This window comes from Chelonoidis abingdonii, chromosome 6, assembly GCF_003597395.2.
Source record: "Chelonoidis abingdonii isolate Lonesome George chromosome 6, CheloAbing_2.0, whole genome shotgun sequence".
In the NCBI taxonomy this organism is placed as follows: Eukaryota; Metazoa; Chordata; order Testudines; family Testudinidae; genus Chelonoidis; species Chelonoidis abingdonii.
The window spans coordinates 129,824,661-129,845,298 of NC_133774.1; the positions used below are offsets into that span (position 1 = coordinate 129,824,661).

Consider the following 20,638-nt stretch of genomic DNA (forward strand, 5'->3'; position numbering starts at 1 on the left):
AGCAGAAGATGCAGCGGCGCTCCCAGCAAGGAGAGGGCACCGGGCCCATCTTTCCTTGCAGCCAGAGGGGTCGCAGTACCCGCTGCAAGCGAGCAAAGGGCAGCTGGGAGTCCCAGGCAGGGTGGGACCAGCGCAGAGCCCAGGGGCCGGCGCACAGACCCCCCGACGGGCCATTGCACTGGGGGCGTGTCCAGCGCCGTGCGCCGACCGGCTGTAGGCGGCGATCGCGGCCGGGAGGCGGTCTCTAGTCAGCCGCGAGGAGCCGCGCCATGGCCGCAGCCGCCCGCTGGTGCTACCGGGGGGACCCCCAGGAGGCCCAGAGCGCCCCGCTCGGTAAGAGTCGCGCCCTGATGCTGGGGCGGAGCAAGGGCCGCTCGCCCCCGAGCTGCGCCCCGCTGCGCCCCCGGGCGCACGCCCCGTGCCGCTGGCTGCGCGCCCTCCTGCGCCACGCGGTGCGCGGGGGCCGGCTGCCCCCAGCAGCCCGAGAGTCGGGACTCCGCTCTCTGCCCTGCACGGGTCCGCTGAGCTCGGGGTGGGCGTGTAGCTGTGGGCAGGGGTCTGCCTGCCCCGTGCCTGGTTTTGATCTCGGGCAGGGACCTTTGTTGGCTCGGATTTAGGGGTGTTTCATCCTTCCCAGCCAGCCTGCTGGATCTCCCCTGTGTCCTCCCGACGCTGAGCGTTGTAGAGGCGAATTCTGGGGGGCGCTTTCCCCAGGCAGGCTGCAGAGCCCACCTTGGTCAGATGAGTCCTTTCTGCTGGCTGCTCCTTCCTCCTGCTTGCCCGTGAAGGGAATCGCTCTGCTGCCTTCAAGGGTGGAGGGTGAAGCCCTCACCCTGGAGTTGTTCTGTACTTGATGTCTGTGAGGACTGAGGTGCTACCCTGGCCTGGCATGCACCACTGTGCAACTGTACTCAGTTTTTGGAGGCGTGACAAAATATTAACCTATGGGATTTCAAGAAAAAAATGCAGAATTGTAGCTATTAAATACATTCTTAAAAATAATCAACCCTAAATTAAAGTCAGTGCAAGGCAAAGCTAGAAGGCAGTTTTCTGGAGGGCAGGCTGCTTGTCTCTAAGCGGCTCCTTTGCTGTGTTTTGACACCAGCCTTGTTATTACAGTATGGTTTTTTTGCATCGCCTTCACTGGGCTGCATTCCGGCCCTGCTCCAAGAAAGCAAATGACTGCATGCGTGTGCGTTGTCCCTTTGAAGTCTGCAGTCAACCTCGATTCGTGAACACAGAGCTGAATGGAACATTATACAAATAGTTTCTGCGTGCTGAGGTTAAATTCAGGGAGCTGTGTAGATCCAAAACATTGTTTAAATCCATAGATTCCAAGGCCAGAAGGGACCATTGTGATCTTCTAGTCTGACCTCCTGTATAGCACAGGCCAGAGACCTGCCCCACAGTAGTTCCTAGAACAGAGCTTTTTGAAAAAACATCCCATCTTGATTTCAAAATTGCCAGTTCTGGAGGAATTGTGCACTCTTCAGGGCCTGTTTGTGACTGTTTGTACAACTCCTAGGACAGCGGGCCCTTATCTCAGTTGGGGGAAAATAATAGAATGTTTCAGATCATGTCTGATGATACCCTTCTTTAGTGTCAAACCTTGGTCTAGCCTTGCCAGGGAGATTCTGTGGCATCTTACTCAGAACAAATCACTGCCGTCTCAGGTGTAGGGCATTAGTGACCCTCTCTTTGCTCTACACCCGTAGCACAATATAAGGTCCTGTCTATACTCGGATATTGAGTGGAATAACCACTGCAGAGTAAACTGTTCTGCAGTGGATATTCCAGACTCACTTCCTGTTTGGATATTGTGCCATAAGAAAAGTCACTTTATTCCAGAATAATTACGTGGTTTCCAAAGTGGAGTAATTATTCTGGAAAAAAAAATCACTTGTATTCTGAAATTAACTCTGACATAACTCAGGCTGCCCAAAAGTCTCATTAAAAACAATCTCTTTCTTGGCATTGTTATAAATGTTTTTATTTTAAATATACCAGTTACCATTATCTGTACTGTTTCAAATGCTTTCTCCTTGCAAATTTATTCCAGTTCAATTCTCAAATGGAAAACTGCAGAATTCTGAAAACATGGATTTTACTTTATACAAAAGCAAAGATGCTACTAACCCCAGAAAGAAACACCAAAGAATCTTGGTAAGTTTGTTCGTTATTGTACAAGAGTTCTGCAGTGAACTATCAGATCCCTGCTTATTACCAAGTTTTTGTCTTTGTCAATCAGGAGATTTTTGCCAAGAAGTATTGAAAAATATGTAAAGGGACACGGAAATAAAAAGTCTCGCTTTTGTATATTTTTGTAACCTTCTAGTGTGACAAGTATAACACTTAAGATTACAAGAAATGAAAGATATTGTATGGATAAAAAATATGTAGCGTTATAGTGAATAACACATTTTGGAAGATTATCAAATCTTTTGTTCATATCTATTAAATCTTTTAAGCAATTAGACATCAAGATAAGCTGTAATGTGGAGGCAGATTATCCCTCATTTGCTATTTTGGAGTTCTTGTACTTTCCTCGGAAATATATGAAACTGACCACATTTGGAGACAGATATTGGACTGGATGAATTTTGGGTCTGATCCGGTCTGTGAATTCCTATGGTTCTAGGGTGAAGGAAGATCTCTGTTTTTATCAGGTTTCTGTTTGTGCATTTGACATCCTGTTCATGGACAGTCATTTTCACTGGTTCTCTTGTATAAGGAGATAGGCCCTAGTCCTGAAATTGGATCTGCATGGCGCCCCATTGTTCCCAGTAGGGTCCGCTGGCATGGATCTGATGGTGGGAGCAGGGCTTTAGTTGGGCTATTGTTTTGTGGGTGTTCTGACCCCCCCCCCCGCAGTGGAAAGGAAAACATTAAGACAAATGTGATTGTAAAACATCATAAATTAGGAGAGGGATTTAAGCTGGTGTAGTAACTGAAACAGTTTTTAACTAACTTAGAAACAAAATTGGCTAGATTTCAAATTGATGGTGGCTACTTTCTCTTTCAAGAGGCAATGAACCCTCCATGTGAATTAAAAACAAAACACAAACCCCAAAATTAAACCATTCAATCTGATGGTATTTTATGAGATTCTGGACATGTCCAGACCCTTATTTCAGCTTACAGGGCTGAGAGACTGTTCTTAGCAGCAGAAATCAGATTGGAGTGATGGAAAGTGGTAGCAGGAGTTTAAATGAGAAAAAGCTGCTGCTTGGAACAATGGTGTGGGGAAAAGGGGAAGAGCGTTAGCTTGCTATGTGCCATGTTAATATGAGGAATAGTCTGTGCACTGATACCTGGAGCTCCTCAATTTTCTAAGTGTGTATTCTGGAGTCTTTAGTCTACAAAACCACAAGATGTCAGTGTAACCTTAAGAAGTAGTACGGAGTATTAGTGTGTTAACAGATATGATTTTGTTTTGTCAAAGCAATTCATGATCAGACAGAATGAACCTAGCACCATATAGCTTACCAAACAATGTACTTCAAGTGAATTAAAACCAATTATATAAAGGGATGGTAACAGGGTTCAGTAATGCAGTGCACCTGAAGTTTGAATTGTTCTGGCTCATATGTTAAATGCAAAATACCAGTGCAGTAATATAGGTAAGGTTACCGAATTAAATACAGAAAGTCATGGATTCTGAAAGTACTATTGACTTTCCCGTGTTACACATACTGTATACATTATGCTATATGGTTAACAGCATACCTAATAAAAATGTAAAGCTAGTAGCTGCAGAGTAGGCAGGCTAAGATGACTGCAAAAACCATGTTGCATTTTCTGATTTCTTTCATGTTTACATTTCTAACCTTAACATTTGCATTGCTGTAGTTTTTGTTCTGACTGAATTCTCTGGTGTGAAAGTTTTGCTTGTGTTGGCTTTAGTGGAAAGAGAAACAAGCCAAAGGCCAGAAAAGGAAAAACCTTACCTGAGTTATTGTGGAGTTACGCAGTTAGTACTACTGAATAGTATACATGTGGTCAACCACAAACTAGGTAGAAATTTTATACTGCAGATGTACGAATGTTCTTTATTTAAATCATTTTTCAACATAGGCCCTAATCCTGTAAACTCTCCAGAGTGGCTGAATCTCACTTAGCTTTTGGGACTGGGGACGGAAACTGACGATGCAATGAAGTTTTAAAATTCAGCTATTTTTGAGTCCAAGGGCACATAAACAAGTCCAGGTTTTCAAAAGCATGTGTGTATAGTGATAGTGTGTGCTCGTGTGTATTAAAATTACATTTTGAAAAATCGCTGAATTAATTTTACTCATGCCACCACTGCCCCAGGAATAACCTTGGAGCTGAGACAAAGCACAGCAGTTTTCTATCCAGGAAGAGAATTAATTTTCAGGCAGTTATGAGCAACTTACAATGGAAGGCTGGATGTAACTTTAACTAAAGCATCTGAAATAACACCTTAAATTTAAATAGCAAAGATGGTTAATTTCTTATACATTTTTAGCCCTAACTAGTTACAGCATTTCTATCACAAACCATCACATTTAGGTTTAACTATTGCGGACAAGACATTCTAGCTGTGTTTTTAAATTCCAGAGTTCACAACAGTGCTAAGAATGCTCAGAAGTTAACCACAAATACTGTTAGAACTATGAAGGCAATAACTTCCATGTAAAGTGGTCTTACCTTCCTTTAGGTGAATGTGGAGGTTGGGCTCTTTCAGTGGTAAGAAATGTTGTTTCTTTTCAGACTCTCTTTGGGAAATATTGGTGTGTTGTTTTTAGTAGAATTGATGAGAAAATTTCCCTAAAATAAGACAAGTTAAAAACGTCTTTTGTTTGGAGAACTGGTATCTGATACCCAGGAAAAAAGGACTTAATAGCTCAGTTAGAAAGTTCAGTGCATGGTGGAGAATTTGTGTCACAAGTACCCCCTCGCTAAAGTTACTTTTCTTTGTATTTTAGACTACGGAGACAGACAGGCTTTCTTATGTGGGAAAAAACTTCGGCTCAGGTGTCCTGAAATGTAACTCCCTATGCAGGTATGGGGTATGTGCAAAGGAGGAGGGAAAGCAGTTGTTCTGTTTACCTGATTCTTCTCTTAGCCTTTTCATTTGTGCTGTTTATAAATGCGGGGGCAGATTTTCAGATGAACTCAGCTTCTGCTGAGGATCGGAAAGAAAGAGGGTCAGATTTTCAAGAGTTCAGCACCTCGCAGCTCCCATTGCTCTCAATGAGAGGTGCTGAGTGCTTCTGAAAAATCTGGCCATGCAGTCTATGTGTACATCAGGTTAAGAAGATTTGGGTTAAAAAACAAACAAACGGTAAGTAAAATCACTGAGGAGAGACACTGATGTTGCAGAATCCAGTTTAATAACCCACCCTTTAAATTTGGCAGAATCTGTATATGATCTATGCAGAGGATTCCTTGGTCTTGCATGATCACTGAGCAGTTGCAGGTCAGCAGCTTGATGATCTATTTGACTGTTCCATACACGGGTGGTTCTCAACCTTTCTAGACTTCTGTACACCTTTCAGGAGTCTGATTTGTCTTGCATACCCCCAGGTTTCATTCACTTAAATGACTTGCTTACAAAATCGGACATAAAAATGCAAAAATGTCCCAGCACAGTATCACTGAAAAATGGATGACTGTCTCATTTTTACCATATAATTATAAATAAATCAATTGGAATATAAATGTTGTACTTACATTTCAGTGTATGGTATATAGAGCAATATGAACAAGTTACTGTCTGTATGAAATGTTAGTATGTACTGACTTTATGTGTCTGTTGTAAAACTAGGCAAATATCTAGACAAATTGACGTACCCCTTGGAAGACCTCTGTGTATCCGCAGGGGTACGCTTACCCCTGGTTGAGAACCACTGCCGTACACCATAAAGGGAAACACACATGACGTGATGGTATTTTCATTGGGAAGAATGAGAAAAAGATAACAGATGCTGGAGCATCCAGGCCAATGTTAGTAATAATAATGTTGTTTTATCAAGTCTTGCTTGATCTAGGAACTGTATGTAAGGGAACTTCTGGTTTTGATAGAAACCTTTGGAATTAGTGGATCCAGGAAAAGTCAACTGCAAATAATCATTTCCTGTTGAATCCGTTAAGGGTATCTGTTCTTCCCTTGAGGCACACTGACATTCCCATTAATATCAAGGGAAGTTTAATGTGTGTGCAGTCAGAAGGAGGAGCATCCCTAAGAGACACTGTCGGGTCAAATTTGAGCCTAAATTTAGGTTTTGTTGTGTATATAAATAGTGAGAGAAAAAGAACAAAACAGGCTTTTACATGACTTCAGGCAGTAGTCCTAACAGTACAACCAGGTTTGTTTCCATAGGAACTGAATAATAAAATCATGTAAGGCCCCGATCCTGCAAAAACGTACTCATATGCTTATCTGTGAGGAATCCTATTGAAATCAGTTGGTAATTGGCTGTCCAGATCCCTAAGGCGGCTGTGAAAATCCTGCCTTAGATGTGGAATGTGCAGAAGACTAGAACTGGATTTCTGTTCCTCCAACTAAACTGATTTTTTTCAGGCAGATGCAGCTAAAAACATTTGCCTGTGGTGCTCACAACTTGAACTTTGCAGCTAGTTTTGTCTTAGATTTAGAGAGAAGTTTGTTTTAATAGACAGCCTGCATTTTGGGGTCAAACTTGACTTGATGTGTCTCTTAAATTTAATATATACAAATGGAGGGTGAAAAAGGCGAACTTCAGAAATCTCTGTCAAGTCTGAGTCCTAGTCAGATCTGTACTGCTAACAGCTGCATTGACGTACATTTGCTGATTCTGTGCCTCCTAACAACTGAAATATTGATGGGCAATGTGAGTGGGAAGAGAACAGATTAGCTCAGTGTTTGGTCTGGATCATGTGAGAGTGTAGCAGGGGGACGGTACTTCTAAACTTGAGGCTCTTGATGTGCTTGGGTTTTAAATGATCTGATTAAAATCAAGTCCCTTTCTGCTACTCGCCACTTTGTTAAGCCGTCCAAGAGTGGCTGTAGCAGGAAATGCAGGACTAAAATCGTCTAAAAGGTGAAAGAGATTGATTACATGCTGGTCATGTATTTTTTGTTCTCCTCTGTCTCAAATGAAATGAGGAGAGCTGTGACTTTAATTTTGACAGAACTTAATTTATAATACAGTCATTGCAACAAGACTCTAGGGGCGGTTTTATGCTTGTGTCTGGAGAATTAAATTGAGATCCAATTAGTCTAATGAACATCTATGCTACAAATATCAATGATATGCAATTTTATACCAACGTAGGACTCCATCTTGTAGGAACACTCATAACGTTGGGCATGATTAAGAGACCGTTTGAATGATGTAATCAATCCTTGGAACAGCTGCTGTGAGTCCTAGACATGTGCCTGGCTAATGTGAGGCCAGTTCTTGAAGCTGGAGGGGTGGAAACGTAGCTTCCTTAGGTGTGAAGGTCACTGCACCTAGGTGAGGACACCTGGCTAGTCTGAGTAGAGTGCTCTTTTTCTTTCTGAGGGTTTTTCTTTGTTTAGAGGCTTCAGACCCCATCCTTTTTTTAAAAAAAAAAAAAATTTCTTTCCTCTCCATTCAGTTTAGTTGAATGTGGGACTCATTCTTTTTGTCTACTTGAAGGAGCCACCAATGGGGTTGCCGTTCTCCACAACCCGAAGACAAGGCGTGGCCTCCATAAAGCTTCTAGCAGCTACTCACCCATACTTGTTCCTGAAGTGACCTCCCAAGTTTTATTAGCTACTAGACTTGTATTTTTGCTCTTAGTCCCTGTCTAAACCCTGTGGAGACACTGAATTCAGTTTGAAGCTGGCTTGTGTCGATTCTGCTTAGCTCGATGATGCACTGTTGAACTACATCAGTTTGAAATTACGCCTTTAGTTGAACTCCTCCCGTGAAATAGACAAGGCAGTAACGAGAATCCCTCCCTCAGCTCAGGACACCTGAATGTCTGGTGTAATAGTGTAGCCATACTTGGTCCTCACCAGGTCAGTTCCAGTTTTAAAAATGGTAGAGAGAGGGGTGGACCCAGCACCAGACGGCTGAAAACCTTGCCAAACGCAACGCAAAAAGAATATCCTCAGCTGTCCGGTGGATGAGAGAAATATCCAGCCTGCTCCACAGAGTTATGCTGAATATGGAAGAAACACACGTTTTCTCAAGCCATGCAGGTCTGGCAGCAGCAATGTTAAACACCCGTCTTCTCCCTCTGTATTGCTGGCTGGAAAGAAAGGGAGGGCTCGATCCCTTTAAAATTAACTGTTTTGGTCCTGCAAAAATATCTGTTTTCTCAGTAGCGGAGAAAGTAGAGTCAGTTTCTGGGAAGCTGTCACACTTAGGCTTTAGTGTAGACATGTCTGTGCTGGCATAGCCTCCTAGCACAGACACAGGTTACATCAACAGAAGTAGTCTTTCTTTCAATGTAGGAACACTGCTTCCCCAAACAGAAGCACTCTTCTGTTGGCATAGCTGCGTCTACACTGTGGGTTTGGTCATCATAGGTATGTTGGCTGGGGGTGTGATTTTTTTTCACACCTCTGACCAACGCAGCTAATCTGTTGTTAGTTTTAAGTGTAGCCCAAACCATAGGTTCCAGGGGCCGTTAATAATCAGAAAACGGTCACATGGAATCTGAGCTTTGAAAAGAACCAACAAATTACAGCAAACAGTTATTTGCCTGAGAACCAAGTCAGGGTTTGAAATATCCATAGCCTTTGAATTCCAGATAGTACTGATCCTGAGCCCAGGCAGCCCTAGAAAAACTTAATTCTTAAGCTTCTGAAACCAGACACCGCACCTAATGAGATCCTGCATAGAAGAGGTCCTTAGAAGAGGAACAGAAACAAGAAAGAAAATAGAAGATGACACTTAAGCGTCTCAACACCTGTTTTGTGTGCCTGGGGGCTAATTTAGATGCCTTAATTTGAGACTCCAGGGTTAAAAATCAGGCCTCCTATGTGACTTTTATGGAATTCATTTTACTGTGAAATTCTAGTTGTTGTTATTGGAAAAAATTGGTCCCTGCTGGGGCAGGGAGGGAGGAGGAGGGACATGAAGAGCACCATGCCATATAATATTGTGAACGTATTTCACTTACCATCATCTCTGGTTAATCATTCCTTGCTGTGCTCTCCGTAGGTACTTTGTTGGTGTGTTAGACAAGGACACTGGACAAATGGAGGTCTATAATGCTGAATTATTCAACATGCAGCCGTTGTTGTCAGGTAAGTAGAAGTCTGAACTCTCCCACCAACATCACAGTACATCTGTTCTCAGTCTGCTGTCTATAGTTTGGCTCCTGTTTCCATCAGTCCAACGTCATGGATATTCTTATTGATCCCCGAGTGAAAGAGCGCAAGATGATTGGACAATGCCCCCAAAATACACTTTTTTCCAGTGCTTTAAGGAGCTAGCTACAACTCTCCTTTTTACTGCTTTCCACATTGCACGCTGAGAGGTGATGTTTAGGAAGAAAGGGGCGGGGGGAAGTTAGAGTAAATCAGGGTGGAAGGTGAAAACATTGAACTTAATCCCAATCAACGGTTTCAGGTCGTGTTTTGGTTTCATTGTCTTTTGTGTCTTCTGCTTAGGAGAAGGCTAGAACTAAACAGGCCTGGAGACTGAATCGCCGCTTTCTGGGAAATCAAATAATCCCCGGACAGCACAGTTCTTCAGCAGGGCTGCTTTTATTGCCACAAGCTTAGAGGGAAATATTCAGTATCCTCAATGAAACGTTTCCTTGGTGCACTAGGTGATGCTGATATTGGTATAATCCAGGACACCCCTTTTGTGATGTATCAAACCAAAGTATTAATGCCCTTTGTAGTAACACGACCGCCCAGTCTCTCTCTGAAATGCTGTCTAGCATTTCACTTTATCCTTTTTTAAATTCTCAAGTATCAAGCATGAGAGCTTGAGAACTTGCATGCCAGGTTCTGGCACAGGGTGAATGAAGACACACGTATTATGGACTGCAGTAGCACAGTCATACCTAAGTGGACACATTTTTGTTCTTTTTGTAGATGATGTAATAGATGACGACCCATCAGATTATCAAAATAAATCCTACAGAGAGAAGGTAAGTTTCATTTTTTTCTAACAATCACTGGGCTATCCTCAGTAAACGATACTAGTCTAGAAATGATTTGTTCACTTTAGCAATTAATGGGTTATTGTAGCATTGGTGGTGGTTCTATGAACTTGCTAAACATTAAACAGAATAATGGCTACCAAAATGCTGGGCTGTAGTCACTGATTTATTTTAAGTTTACCTAGAGCATGTTCACAAAGAACAAGTTTAATGTTAATTGTTCTTTGACAGGGTTAGTGGCCTGGCGAGGGAAGCCGCAGACATGATAGATCTTGGTTTTTAGTAAGGGTTTTGGCACAGACCAGATGACATTCTTATAAGCAAACAAGGGAAATGAGGAATAGATGAAATTGCTATTGGGGGTCGGTACATAACTGGTTGAAAAATCATATTCAGTGAGAAGTTATCAATGGTTCGCTGTCAGACTGGGAGGGTGTATCAGGTGGGCTCCCACCTGGTTTATTCTTGGATCCAGTATTGTTCAATATTGTCATTAATGACTTGGATAATGGAGTGAGTAATATGCTTATACAATCTGTGGATGACACCAAAAGGGAGACGGGGGGGCGTTGCAAGAACTTTGGAGGACAGGATTAGATTTCAAAAGGACTTTGACAAATTGGAGAATTGGTCAGAATTCAACAACATGACATTAAATAGAAATAAGTGCAAAGTACTTCACTTAGGAAGATAAAAGCAAATGCACAACTACAAAATGGGGAATAAGTGGTGAGGGGGTAGTACTGCTGAAAAGGATCTGGGGGCTATAACAGATCGCAAAATGAATGAGTCATCAGTGTGATGCAGTTGCAAAAAAGACTATTACTCTGGGATGTATAAGGAGTGTTAGATGTAAGATGTAAGACTCAGGACGTAATTGTCCTGCTCTGCTTGGCACTGGTGAGGCCTCAGCTGGAGTATTGTGTCCGGTTCGGGGTTGGGGGGGGGAGCATGCTTTAGGAAAAATGTGGACAAATTGAGGAGAGTTCAGAGGACAGCAACAAATATGATAAAAGATTTAGAAACCTGACTTTTAGGAAAGATTAAAAACACGTTTGTTCTTAAGAAAAGAAGACTGAGGGGGACCCTGATAACAATCTTCAAATATAGGAAGGGCTGTTACAAAGAGGACTGCGATCAGTTGTTCTCCATGTCCACTGTAGGTAGAACAAGAAAATAATCTGCAGCAAGGGAATTGTAGGTTAGGTAGCAGGAAAAACTTTCTAACTCTAAGGGCAGTCAGCTCTGGAACAGGCTTCCAAGGGAGGTTGTGGAATCCCCAGCAATGGAGGGTTTTAAGAACAGGTTGGACAAACACCTGCCAGGGATGGTCTAGGTTTACGTGGTCCTGCCTCAGCATTTGGGAGCTGGAGTTGATGACTTACTGAGGTCTCTTCCAGCCCTGTAGTTCTATTATTCTAACCCTTAAATGTAGACAGACAGCAGGTCAGCGGTGACTTACACATGTCCTTCATTTTATGCATGGTGGGTGGTCTCATGGAAGACAGGACGACTATTTCCAATGTGTAAAGTTAAGCACGTGCATAAGTCTTTGCAGAATCAGGGCCTTAATCACTATGTAGGAGAGGGAGGAAATGCATTTTTGTTCCAGTGTAACTCTATTGTAACTGCTTTGTAGCTATAACCTGATAACCCTTTTGGACACTCAAAGCAAAAGTGAAATTTACAATTTTTAAAAAGGGAGTTCTAGCTTTCCCAACCCTCTGTTTTTAGTTACTGTACATCAAATAGAATCTCTGTCTATGATCTTGTCTAATGTTCCATTCAGTGATGGCCCACTTACATATGGGCATTAGGTCATGATCCTGTGGTCAGATCCAGGCAGGCGGACACCACTGTCAGCATGGGGTCTGAAACCAGAACACATTCAGAGATTTGCCCATGTAGATCCATTTGCGGGTTCATGGTCTTAGTTTGCAGCTTATTGTCCAGATTCACTAGCACTTGGTCATTGTGGGGGCTGCATTCTGCCATACTGAAAACTGTGCATCCCCTCTTTTCGTTTTTAGTGACTCATTCATTCTATACTTGTTGGCTTTTTGAAAAAAAATAGCAAAAGCAATCTCTGCCTTGGACTGGACCGTAATTTAAAAGCTGAGTTTTCCTTTCATTCATACTGGTTAACACCAGTAGAGGAGCACCCCTGTAACTGGGCAGGGAATTTGGTCCTACAGGTCTATGAAATATATTTCCTTTCCTTTGAAAGGTAGTCCAATAGCAGCCCTTCCTATTTAGGGTGCATTATATCCTGCTTCCCTCCAACGCCTTCCAAAGGGAACATACCTCTGTATCTAGGGGCAGTAATTGGATCGGTTTCTTGTGCAGATGGATTCGTGTATTGAAGCCTTTGGCACCAACAAGCAGAAGCGAGCCCTGAACTCTCGAAGGATGCACCAAGTTGGCAGTGAGACTTTAAATGTGGCTGTGACAAAAGCAGCGGAAAACATCATAGAGACAAAAGGTGTTGCTGGTAAGTAACAAGAGTGATGCAGAAGAGCAGCAGCAAGCCTTCCCATTGGGTTTTTGGAGACTTGCTAATTCATTGTGTCTGTTCCCTCCTCTAAAGTATTCAGGGGATTCCTTCACCTCAAGGATTAGGGGAGGGAGAGGCGGATTTGCCTGGAGTGTTAAATAAAGCAGAGTGGTGAACTCTCTAGTAGTGGCATTGGAGAATTTTGAGCAGCTGCAAACTAACAAATTACCCCTCTACCTTGATATAACGCTGTCCTTGGGAGCCAAAAAATCTTACCACGTTATAGGTAAAACCGCATTATATCGAACTTGCTTTAATCCACTGGAATGCGCAACCCTGCCCCTCCGGAGCACTGCTTTACCGCGTTATATCCGAATTCGTGTTACATCGGGTCGCGTTATATCAGGGTAGAGGTGTACCATTCTGAGAGAGGGTCGTGCAGCCCTCCCTGCTACAAGCATGCTGATATCAAATCTTCTAGTTCTGATCACGCTACTTATAAATTGGTGAATCATACATTCTTTTCCTCGGCCATCTCAACTCTCTGGTAGCAGAGGGTCCTGGAAAGTTATTATTCTCATCAGTTCTGTGAGCTGTTTGCGTAGAATGTTAGTCTACAGAACCTGTCACACTTTATCCTTTAAAGAACGATACCACATCAGGCCGGCATAAAGTACCAGCTGACCCCAGAGCTTTAAAACCGACAAGCTAAGTCACCCTGTCAGTCCTGCGGGTCTAGGTTTTGGATCAGACGTGCGGCAGAAGTGAAGGCTGCTCTTGCTCCAGATCCACAGCATGGTGTCACCATGTGCTTTCATGCTCCAGATGGGGTTTTGCAAGTCCCCAGAGTTGCGAGCAATGAAGCGATGACAGTGGCATAAAACTGTGGAGAACCACAATGGTGAATTAGGCTCTTTATTAATAGTAATATTATTTCAGTATTGCATGGTGGTGTACAAATGGACAATAAAAAGATGGTCCCCATCCCTCTGTCACTTGGAGGTTACATACACCTGTCAGATGGTCTGGTGTACTTATTCCTGCCTCAGTGTGGGACATGGAGTAGGTGACGGCCTGAGGTCAGTTCCAGGCCTCCGTTTCTATGATCCCAAAGAGCTCCCCATAGGAGAATGCACTATGTTCTGCACACACACGATGCTCTGCGTACCATAGCTAACTCTACTTGGAGTGGGGAAAACAATAGAAATTTGCAGAATCATTGTCGTGAGTTTGATCTATTAGTCATTTCAAAAGCTTCCAGGATCCCCCCCACATTTGGAGCTTTAAAACTCTAGCCAGAAGAGTTACGATTTTTTAACCAAGAATTCCCTTGGCATAGACTGACACTAAACACAAGCGTTCGCTTTGTGGCTCCATTCACGTTCACATTGGCTCAAGCACTCTCTCCTCTCCTGCTTGCTTTGAAAGCTTTAGTAAGTGACGCTGCTCAGGATGATTTGCAAGATGTCTCCCTCTTCCTACCTCCCTGCCAGGAAGATGCTGACAAACCAGAGAACGTCTACAGGTTTGAGGACAGTATCCTTTATGGGGCAAAGCACTGCTTTACCCAGCTGAAAATACGGAGTTAAAGGAAAGGTTCAGACTCGAGTGAGCAGTAGAGTTGTGTGTCATTTGAGAGAAGTAATTTCTGTTCCTGAACAAAACGCTGGGTAGAGAGGATTTGAGAGTGCGTCTAAGGGCTTTGGGCCTATAAGTCACACTCCAGCCTTTTGAGCGGCTTCTCCCAGAAGAGATGATTTTGTGCGTTCCCCTGTGCGAATGTGACGTAGATGTCAACTGTAAGTGTATTATGGGGAAGCAAAGGGTAGAATTTGGACTGTTGACCCTGTACCAGGAGAGATGCTTCATCATGGAATCAAAACCTGCAGGGACATTAATCCTGGCTGGCTTCCAGTCCCTGTAATTGGTGTGCCTTCCTACAGTTCGTCTCCCCGTGCAGCGTTAGTTGCTGCTGTCAAATATTAGTGGTGGTTCTTGCTGTGAGCAGTCGCACAATGGATGAAGTGAGCCCTTTGTTAATGTAAATCTACATGACTTGCCTACTGTACAGGGCTGTGGTGACCCATAATGGTCGTTAAGGGCTTCTAGAGCCTCAACTGAATGAGCAAAATGTTCTTTATTATTTCTTAAAACCTCTCCAGTCCTCTCCCCTGCTGAATATGAAGCGCTGGAGACTCCAGCTGCAGCTTTCATTAGCATTACTCCTGAGGAGATCCTTAAGAAGACAGAAGAGAAAAGGTAAGGATGTTCTAGGCTTATTGATGGGGCAAATAGAGTGGTCAGTTCCTTGTAATGAAAAGTTGGAAAAACGAGTAGCTCCTAGCATGAAGGAAAACACCTGTAGAACTTAGTTGACCCGTAGGAAGCTGTGTATCCCTGCTGGATTTTCAAGACAGATTTCATTAGAATTCTGATGGACCAGGAATTCTAACAGGAATCAGCAGATGCATAAGCTCAGTGCTGTTTCAAAACCCTGTTAGCCAATTGGAACCAGATCACGAGATGGAAGAATTAGATATTTACCATTCATGGAGGATAGCTCCATCAGTGTCTATTGTCCAAAATAGTCAAAGATGCAACCTAAGCCTTTGGCTGCCAGAAGCAGGACCGAAAGAGGAAGAATCACTCGATAAATTGCCCTGCTCTGTTCGCTCCCTCTGAAGCATCTGGCACTGGCTGCTATCGGCCAACAGGATTCTGAGCGAGATGGCCATTCTTATGTTCTTATGACCATTTTCTACTGTGGCTGGTAGGTTTATGTTTGTTCCAAAAAGGCTCATTTCTTTCTTAAAATAACATGTTCCCTGATGTAATAACAGCCCCTTAATACTGACTTCAAAGTTGTGGTTCCGACGCTCTTTATCACAAGGTAGGATATAACCTGAACTGATCTGTGAACTCTGCCCCAGTGGGAGGAGCTGCAATCTAGGAAGCAGGCTGAGGGATGACTCGGGGCGTGGATCTGTGTGTGCAGAGTTTATAACAGTGAGAGCTGGGGCGTCTAGGAAACAGCCCAAAGCCAAAGGCAGAGTGTCTGCCTGCTTGTGTAGGTGCAGCCAGGATGGCTACTGTTTGGGGGAATGGGAATAAGAGAAGTGTAAGGAACTGGCTAGCAAATAGGAAGAGATGAGGTTGGATAGGTAAATGTGAACAATGCTGGGGGCCAGAGGAGGGAGCTGGGTGGGAAATCCCAGGGTTTGAAGACTAGCCAGGATATTAAAACAAACAGGAAGCAAACGGTGATTCTGAGCATGGGGGCAGATGGCCCCATTCTGGGCATTAAAAACGAGGAGTCCTTGTGGCACCTTAGAGACTAACACATTTATTTGGGCATAAGCTTTCGTGGGCTAGAACCCACTTCATGAGATGCATGGAGTGGAAAATACAGTAGGCAGAATATATATACACAGTACATGAAAAGATGGGAGTTGCCTATCAAGTGGGGGGTCAGTTCTAATGAGATAATTCAATTAATGTGGAAGTGGGCTATTATCAACAGGAGGAAAAATCATTTTTGTAGTGGTAATCAGGGTGGGCCATTTCAAACAGTTGACAAGAAGGTGTGAGTAGTAGTAGGGGGAAATTAGCATGGGGTATATACTATCATGTGCCAGCAATGCCCCTCTGCCAGGTACATTGGCCAACCCGGCCAGTCTCTACACAAAAGAATAAATGGACACAAATCAGACGTCAAGAATTATAACATTCAAAAACCAATCGGAGAACATGTCAACCTCTCTGAACACTCAATAACAGACCTAAAAGTGGCAATTCTTCAACAAAAAAACTTCAAAAACAAAAGTGATTTTTTCCCTCCTATTGATAATAGCTCACTTCCACTTTAATTGAATTGTCTTGTTAGAACTGACCCCTCACTTGGTAGGCAACTCCCATCTTTTCATGTGCTGTGTATATATATTCTGCCTACTGTATTTTTCACTTCAAGCATCTGATGAAGTGAGTTATAGCCCACAAAAGCTTACGCCCAAATAAATTTGTTAGTCCCTAAGGTGCCACAAGGGCTCCTTGTTTTTGCTGATACAGACTGACACGGCTGCCCCTCTGAAACCTGTCATCATTCTGGGCACTGTTCTAGACAAGCTGCTGAACAGGGAACACGTTGAAGTTTGGAGAGTCTAGGCAAGGGGCAACCATAAAGAGGAGATGAAAGGCCTGAGCAGCTGCGTAGACCACAGATGAATGCAGACTGTTGTGCCCTGGTGAGGTTTGAGGTTAGAGTAGACAGGCTCACAGGCTGGACAGCTATCATCTGCATTCCTTTTCAGAGCAATATCTTCCCTGGGTGGAAGTGTCCTTCTCGTGACTCTCTCCTGTCTGGTCTGAGAATACTACTCCTGCCTTTCATCATTAAGCATTAGTGCATTTAAAGGTTCTGGGTAAAGCACAATAGGTTAGTGGATGCTCTAACAAAGGAATACACACGAGGCCAGATTCTCTGCTGGCATAAATTGTCTTTGCCATGTCAAAGTTAGTGGAGCTCTGTAAATTTAAACTACCTGCGGAATTGGCCTTGTCTGTGTATTCCTTACACTCGGGCATCCCCTGTCCTAGTGTGCTGTACCCCAAACCCCATTTCTTTATGCCCTTTGCTCTAAGGGATGTTCCCTCTCTTCCTTTTAGCCATTGCTCCTTCGTTCTAGAAGAACTGAAGTCCATGCCTCTAAGTGAGGACAGAGCGGACCATAAGGCGCGGTGTCTGTGGTTTCTGGATGCCCTCATCAAGTTCAGTTTCCAGAAAGTGATTAAGAAGAAACGTAAGTTAATGCCAGGAGTATCTCTGTGTCCTACATACCTTTCAGCTGTGGACTGGGGTTTGTATTGTAGCTAATGGAGTCTTTAAATCCAGAAAAAGAACAAAAAATTCCACGAAGATGACAGATGAGCGCTAACAGACGGCCATAACAGTTTGATCCCCAAGTACACTTTTGGGCCAAGTTTAAAATTTTGAAAGCAGTCTAAGGAAGTCAGGCACACGTTCAGCATCCAGAGCCCTTTGGAATGCTATGAAAATCTCAATCTAAAAATACTGACGAAAAATGAAGCCCCTCTTTTTCCTACAGAGCCTGATACTGTATCTGCATGGGGGGAGGGGGCAAGTAGTGAAACATGTGCAGTTAATGCCTCAACAGTGAACAGAGTGCAGAACAAATCAATACGTTGGAGTCACAAATGATCTTCCATTTAGAAGTAGAAATGGCATTTTCTTATCAGTAAAATGTACGTTTTCTTGAAGTTATAAAAACCCCAATAATTCAAGATTGTAAACTTGCCGTTTTAATTCATCAGTGACTTTGCCGTTTTAAATCAGGGTATTGCGAAGACCAGAGTAACTCCTGTCAGAAATGCTCCAACTGAATATATTTCCATCAGAAAACGCCGGTTCATCAAAAGTGAAACAGTTTTGTGGAAGCATGTCTCTTTCCATGAAATTTGTGGGGGAGGACTGGAACAAGATTCCAATAAATTCCAATATATTTTTCAAAACAGGACATTTTGATTTTTTCGGATTTTAGCCAAACTAAAAGTTTCAACCTGAAACAATTTTTATTGGAAATTTGTTGTAGGAAATTTTGAAATTTTTTTATTTCTTTTTGTTTCTGGACAGAAGCAATTTAGAAATCATGAATTTCCCAGCAAGCAAAAAATCCAGTACCCAGCCAGCTCTAATAATGAGTTATTGCAGCCTTCTGCTATCATACCATTTTCCAATCCTCTGCATGTTGAGCAGATTACTGGGAAGTCCATTGGGACGTGGCCATTGAACCAAATAGTCTTTCATATGTTGCTTTTTCTCATGGTGTTATCAGCAAGGTCTTTGCAGGTTTGTTTGTTTGACCGATAAACACAGTAAAGGAAAAAGCAGTTTTTCTTTCCAGGAACAAAGTGATTTCTTTCTTCAACTCTAGCATGTCTGAGTTGTTACATGAAATAACACATGGCAGCCTCTATCGAAGCCCTTTGGGACAGGGACTATCCTTTGGTTCTGTTTGTACAGCTCAGTGGAGTAATCCTGGTCCTTGAGCGGGCCTTCAGGCCGATACCGTAATGCAAATAATCAATAATCATGTGGAAATATGAAGATTCCAGCAGCTGGAGATTGAAGAAAAATGCCAAATATCATGAGACACTTGACGAGAGCTTGCAGAACGGGGGGTATCCCTTATTTACAAGTTTATCCAGCCTTATTTTATTTGTACGTTCAGTCTCCAGCCAACTTCAGCTCCGCTGCTTCCAACTAACAAGCTCTTTTGAACTCTGCATCCAAAACAATCTTTTAAAGGTGCAGTAATGACAGTTGTTTAATGCTCCCCACAAAACATTTAGGTGTAGATTTTCAAAGGGGATTTGGATGCATAATTCTCATTGTCTTCTGCAGAAATTGTGCTTCTCAATCCACTGGGCAGGTTTGAAAATCTCAGCTTCAGACTTTCTATAGAAAAAACTTTCTTTAAACATCCCCCTGTTGTATTGGGAAGCCAGACATTCTGATGCATGGGAGTCCAGAAGTCAAAATGGTGTGAAATAAAAGTGAAACTCACCATTCTAAGGCCCAGTCTACACTCAAAAGTTAGGTCGACCCAGCTACGTTGCTCAGGGGTGTGAAAAACCCCACACTCCTGCGTGATGTAGTTTAGCTGACCTAACCCGTAGTGTAGACAGCGTGAGGTTGATGGAAGAATTCTTCCATCGATGTAGCTACCGCCTCTCGGAGAGGTGGATTAACGATACCATTGGGAGAACCCTCTTTGTAAGCACAGGTAATGTCTACACTGAAGTGCTACAGCTGCAGGAGCATTTCAAGTATAGACAATCCCGAAATTTTTGAAAAACTATTTAAATTTTAATAACCTTCTAGTAATGGAAACACAGATAAGGAAGGAATTGTATCATATTATTAATAAATTAAATTATATTAAGTATTAAGAAAACAAAAAATAGTGCTTAGGAATCCAAATTATGGACCAGGACTCCACTGTGCGAGGCTCTGGACAAACAAAGAACAAAATGACAGTCCATAGACGGTACAGAAGCTCACCCTGCATTCTAGAGGTATAATTTTCAAAAGCCTTTAAGTCCCATTTTCAAAAGTGACAGGCCATTAGGAGCCTAAGTCTGACTGAAGTCAGTGGGATTTAAGCTTGTAAGCACCTAAGTCTCTTTTGAAAATGGGGTTTACGATTGTCAATCGTTTAGACACTGTTTGAAAATCTTACCCTAGACGCTCTCAGTAGTTTGTCAACATACTGGTTATGTATTTTTAAGTTGTTCCCTGAAAGATGTCAGAGGAGCAGTATAAAACCAGTACAGCGTTATAATAGTTCTTAAGTGTTAATTTGAATGAAGCCCCATGATGTTCAGAATGTATGTTTATCATTTCATTGCAAAAAGTTTTTTCTTTTAGATGCACTGGGCCCCGACTGTCCACATGTCATTAACAGCAAACTCATGAAAAACTTCACGGCCCTGACATACAACAACGGCAGGTAGCGAACAGTTTGTTGTTTTGAAATTGATGTTCGTGACACAGGAAAGTTCAGATCAGGGGATCATAACTGTGCCCCCACGTTATCAGGAAATCCTCTCAACTGCCATATAAAGAAATCTAAATCTTCCCTGCTTAATGCCTCTAGATTTCGGTAGAGAGATTTTTCTGTGGAGAAAATGGAAGGGGCTCTCACCATGCTGAGCAATCATCTGTACTTCAGGAGGTGATAGTGTGGAAACTCTGGCTCTCGTTCTCCTCTGCCTTATGCCTGTGTAAATCAGGAGTGGCTCTGTTGAAGTCAGTGGAGTCATAGAATATTAGGGTTGGAAGGGACCTCAGGAGGTCATCTAGTTCAACCCCCTGCTCAAAGCAGGACCAATCCCAACTAAATCATCCCAGCCAGGGCTCTGTCAAGCCTGACCTTAAAAACCTCTAAGGAAGGAGATTCCGCCACCTCCCTAGGTAACCCATTTCAGTGCTTCACCACCCTCCTAGTGAAATAGTTTTTCCTAATGTCCAACCTA

At 42.9% G+C, this 20,638-nt stretch overlaps 1 protein-coding gene across 1 annotated transcript in view; it reads left to right on the plus strand.

The window, feature by feature from the left end:
- The first annotated feature begins 233 nt into the window (after positions 1–233).
- Positions 234–20,638, plus strand: part of POLR1E (RNA polymerase I subunit E) — a 27,511-nt gene continuing 7,106 nt past the window's right edge. Inside the window, exons 1-10 of the mRNA XM_032778752.2 lie at positions 234–333; positions 2,060–2,163; positions 4,947–5,023; positions 9,141–9,226; positions 10,025–10,080; positions 12,439–12,583; positions 14,015–14,122; positions 14,749–14,845; positions 17,249–17,382; positions 20,031–20,112. Coding sequence (XP_032634643.1) covers positions 270–333; positions 2,060–2,163; positions 4,947–5,023; positions 9,141–9,226; positions 10,025–10,080; positions 12,439–12,583; positions 14,015–14,122; positions 14,749–14,845; positions 17,249–17,382; positions 20,031–20,112 — 953 coding nt within the window. The 5' untranslated portion in view covers positions 234–269. The remainder of the gene's footprint in view (positions 334–2,059; positions 2,164–4,946; positions 5,024–9,140; positions 9,227–10,024; positions 10,081–12,438; positions 12,584–14,014; positions 14,123–14,748; positions 14,846–17,248; positions 17,383–20,030; positions 20,113–20,638) is intronic.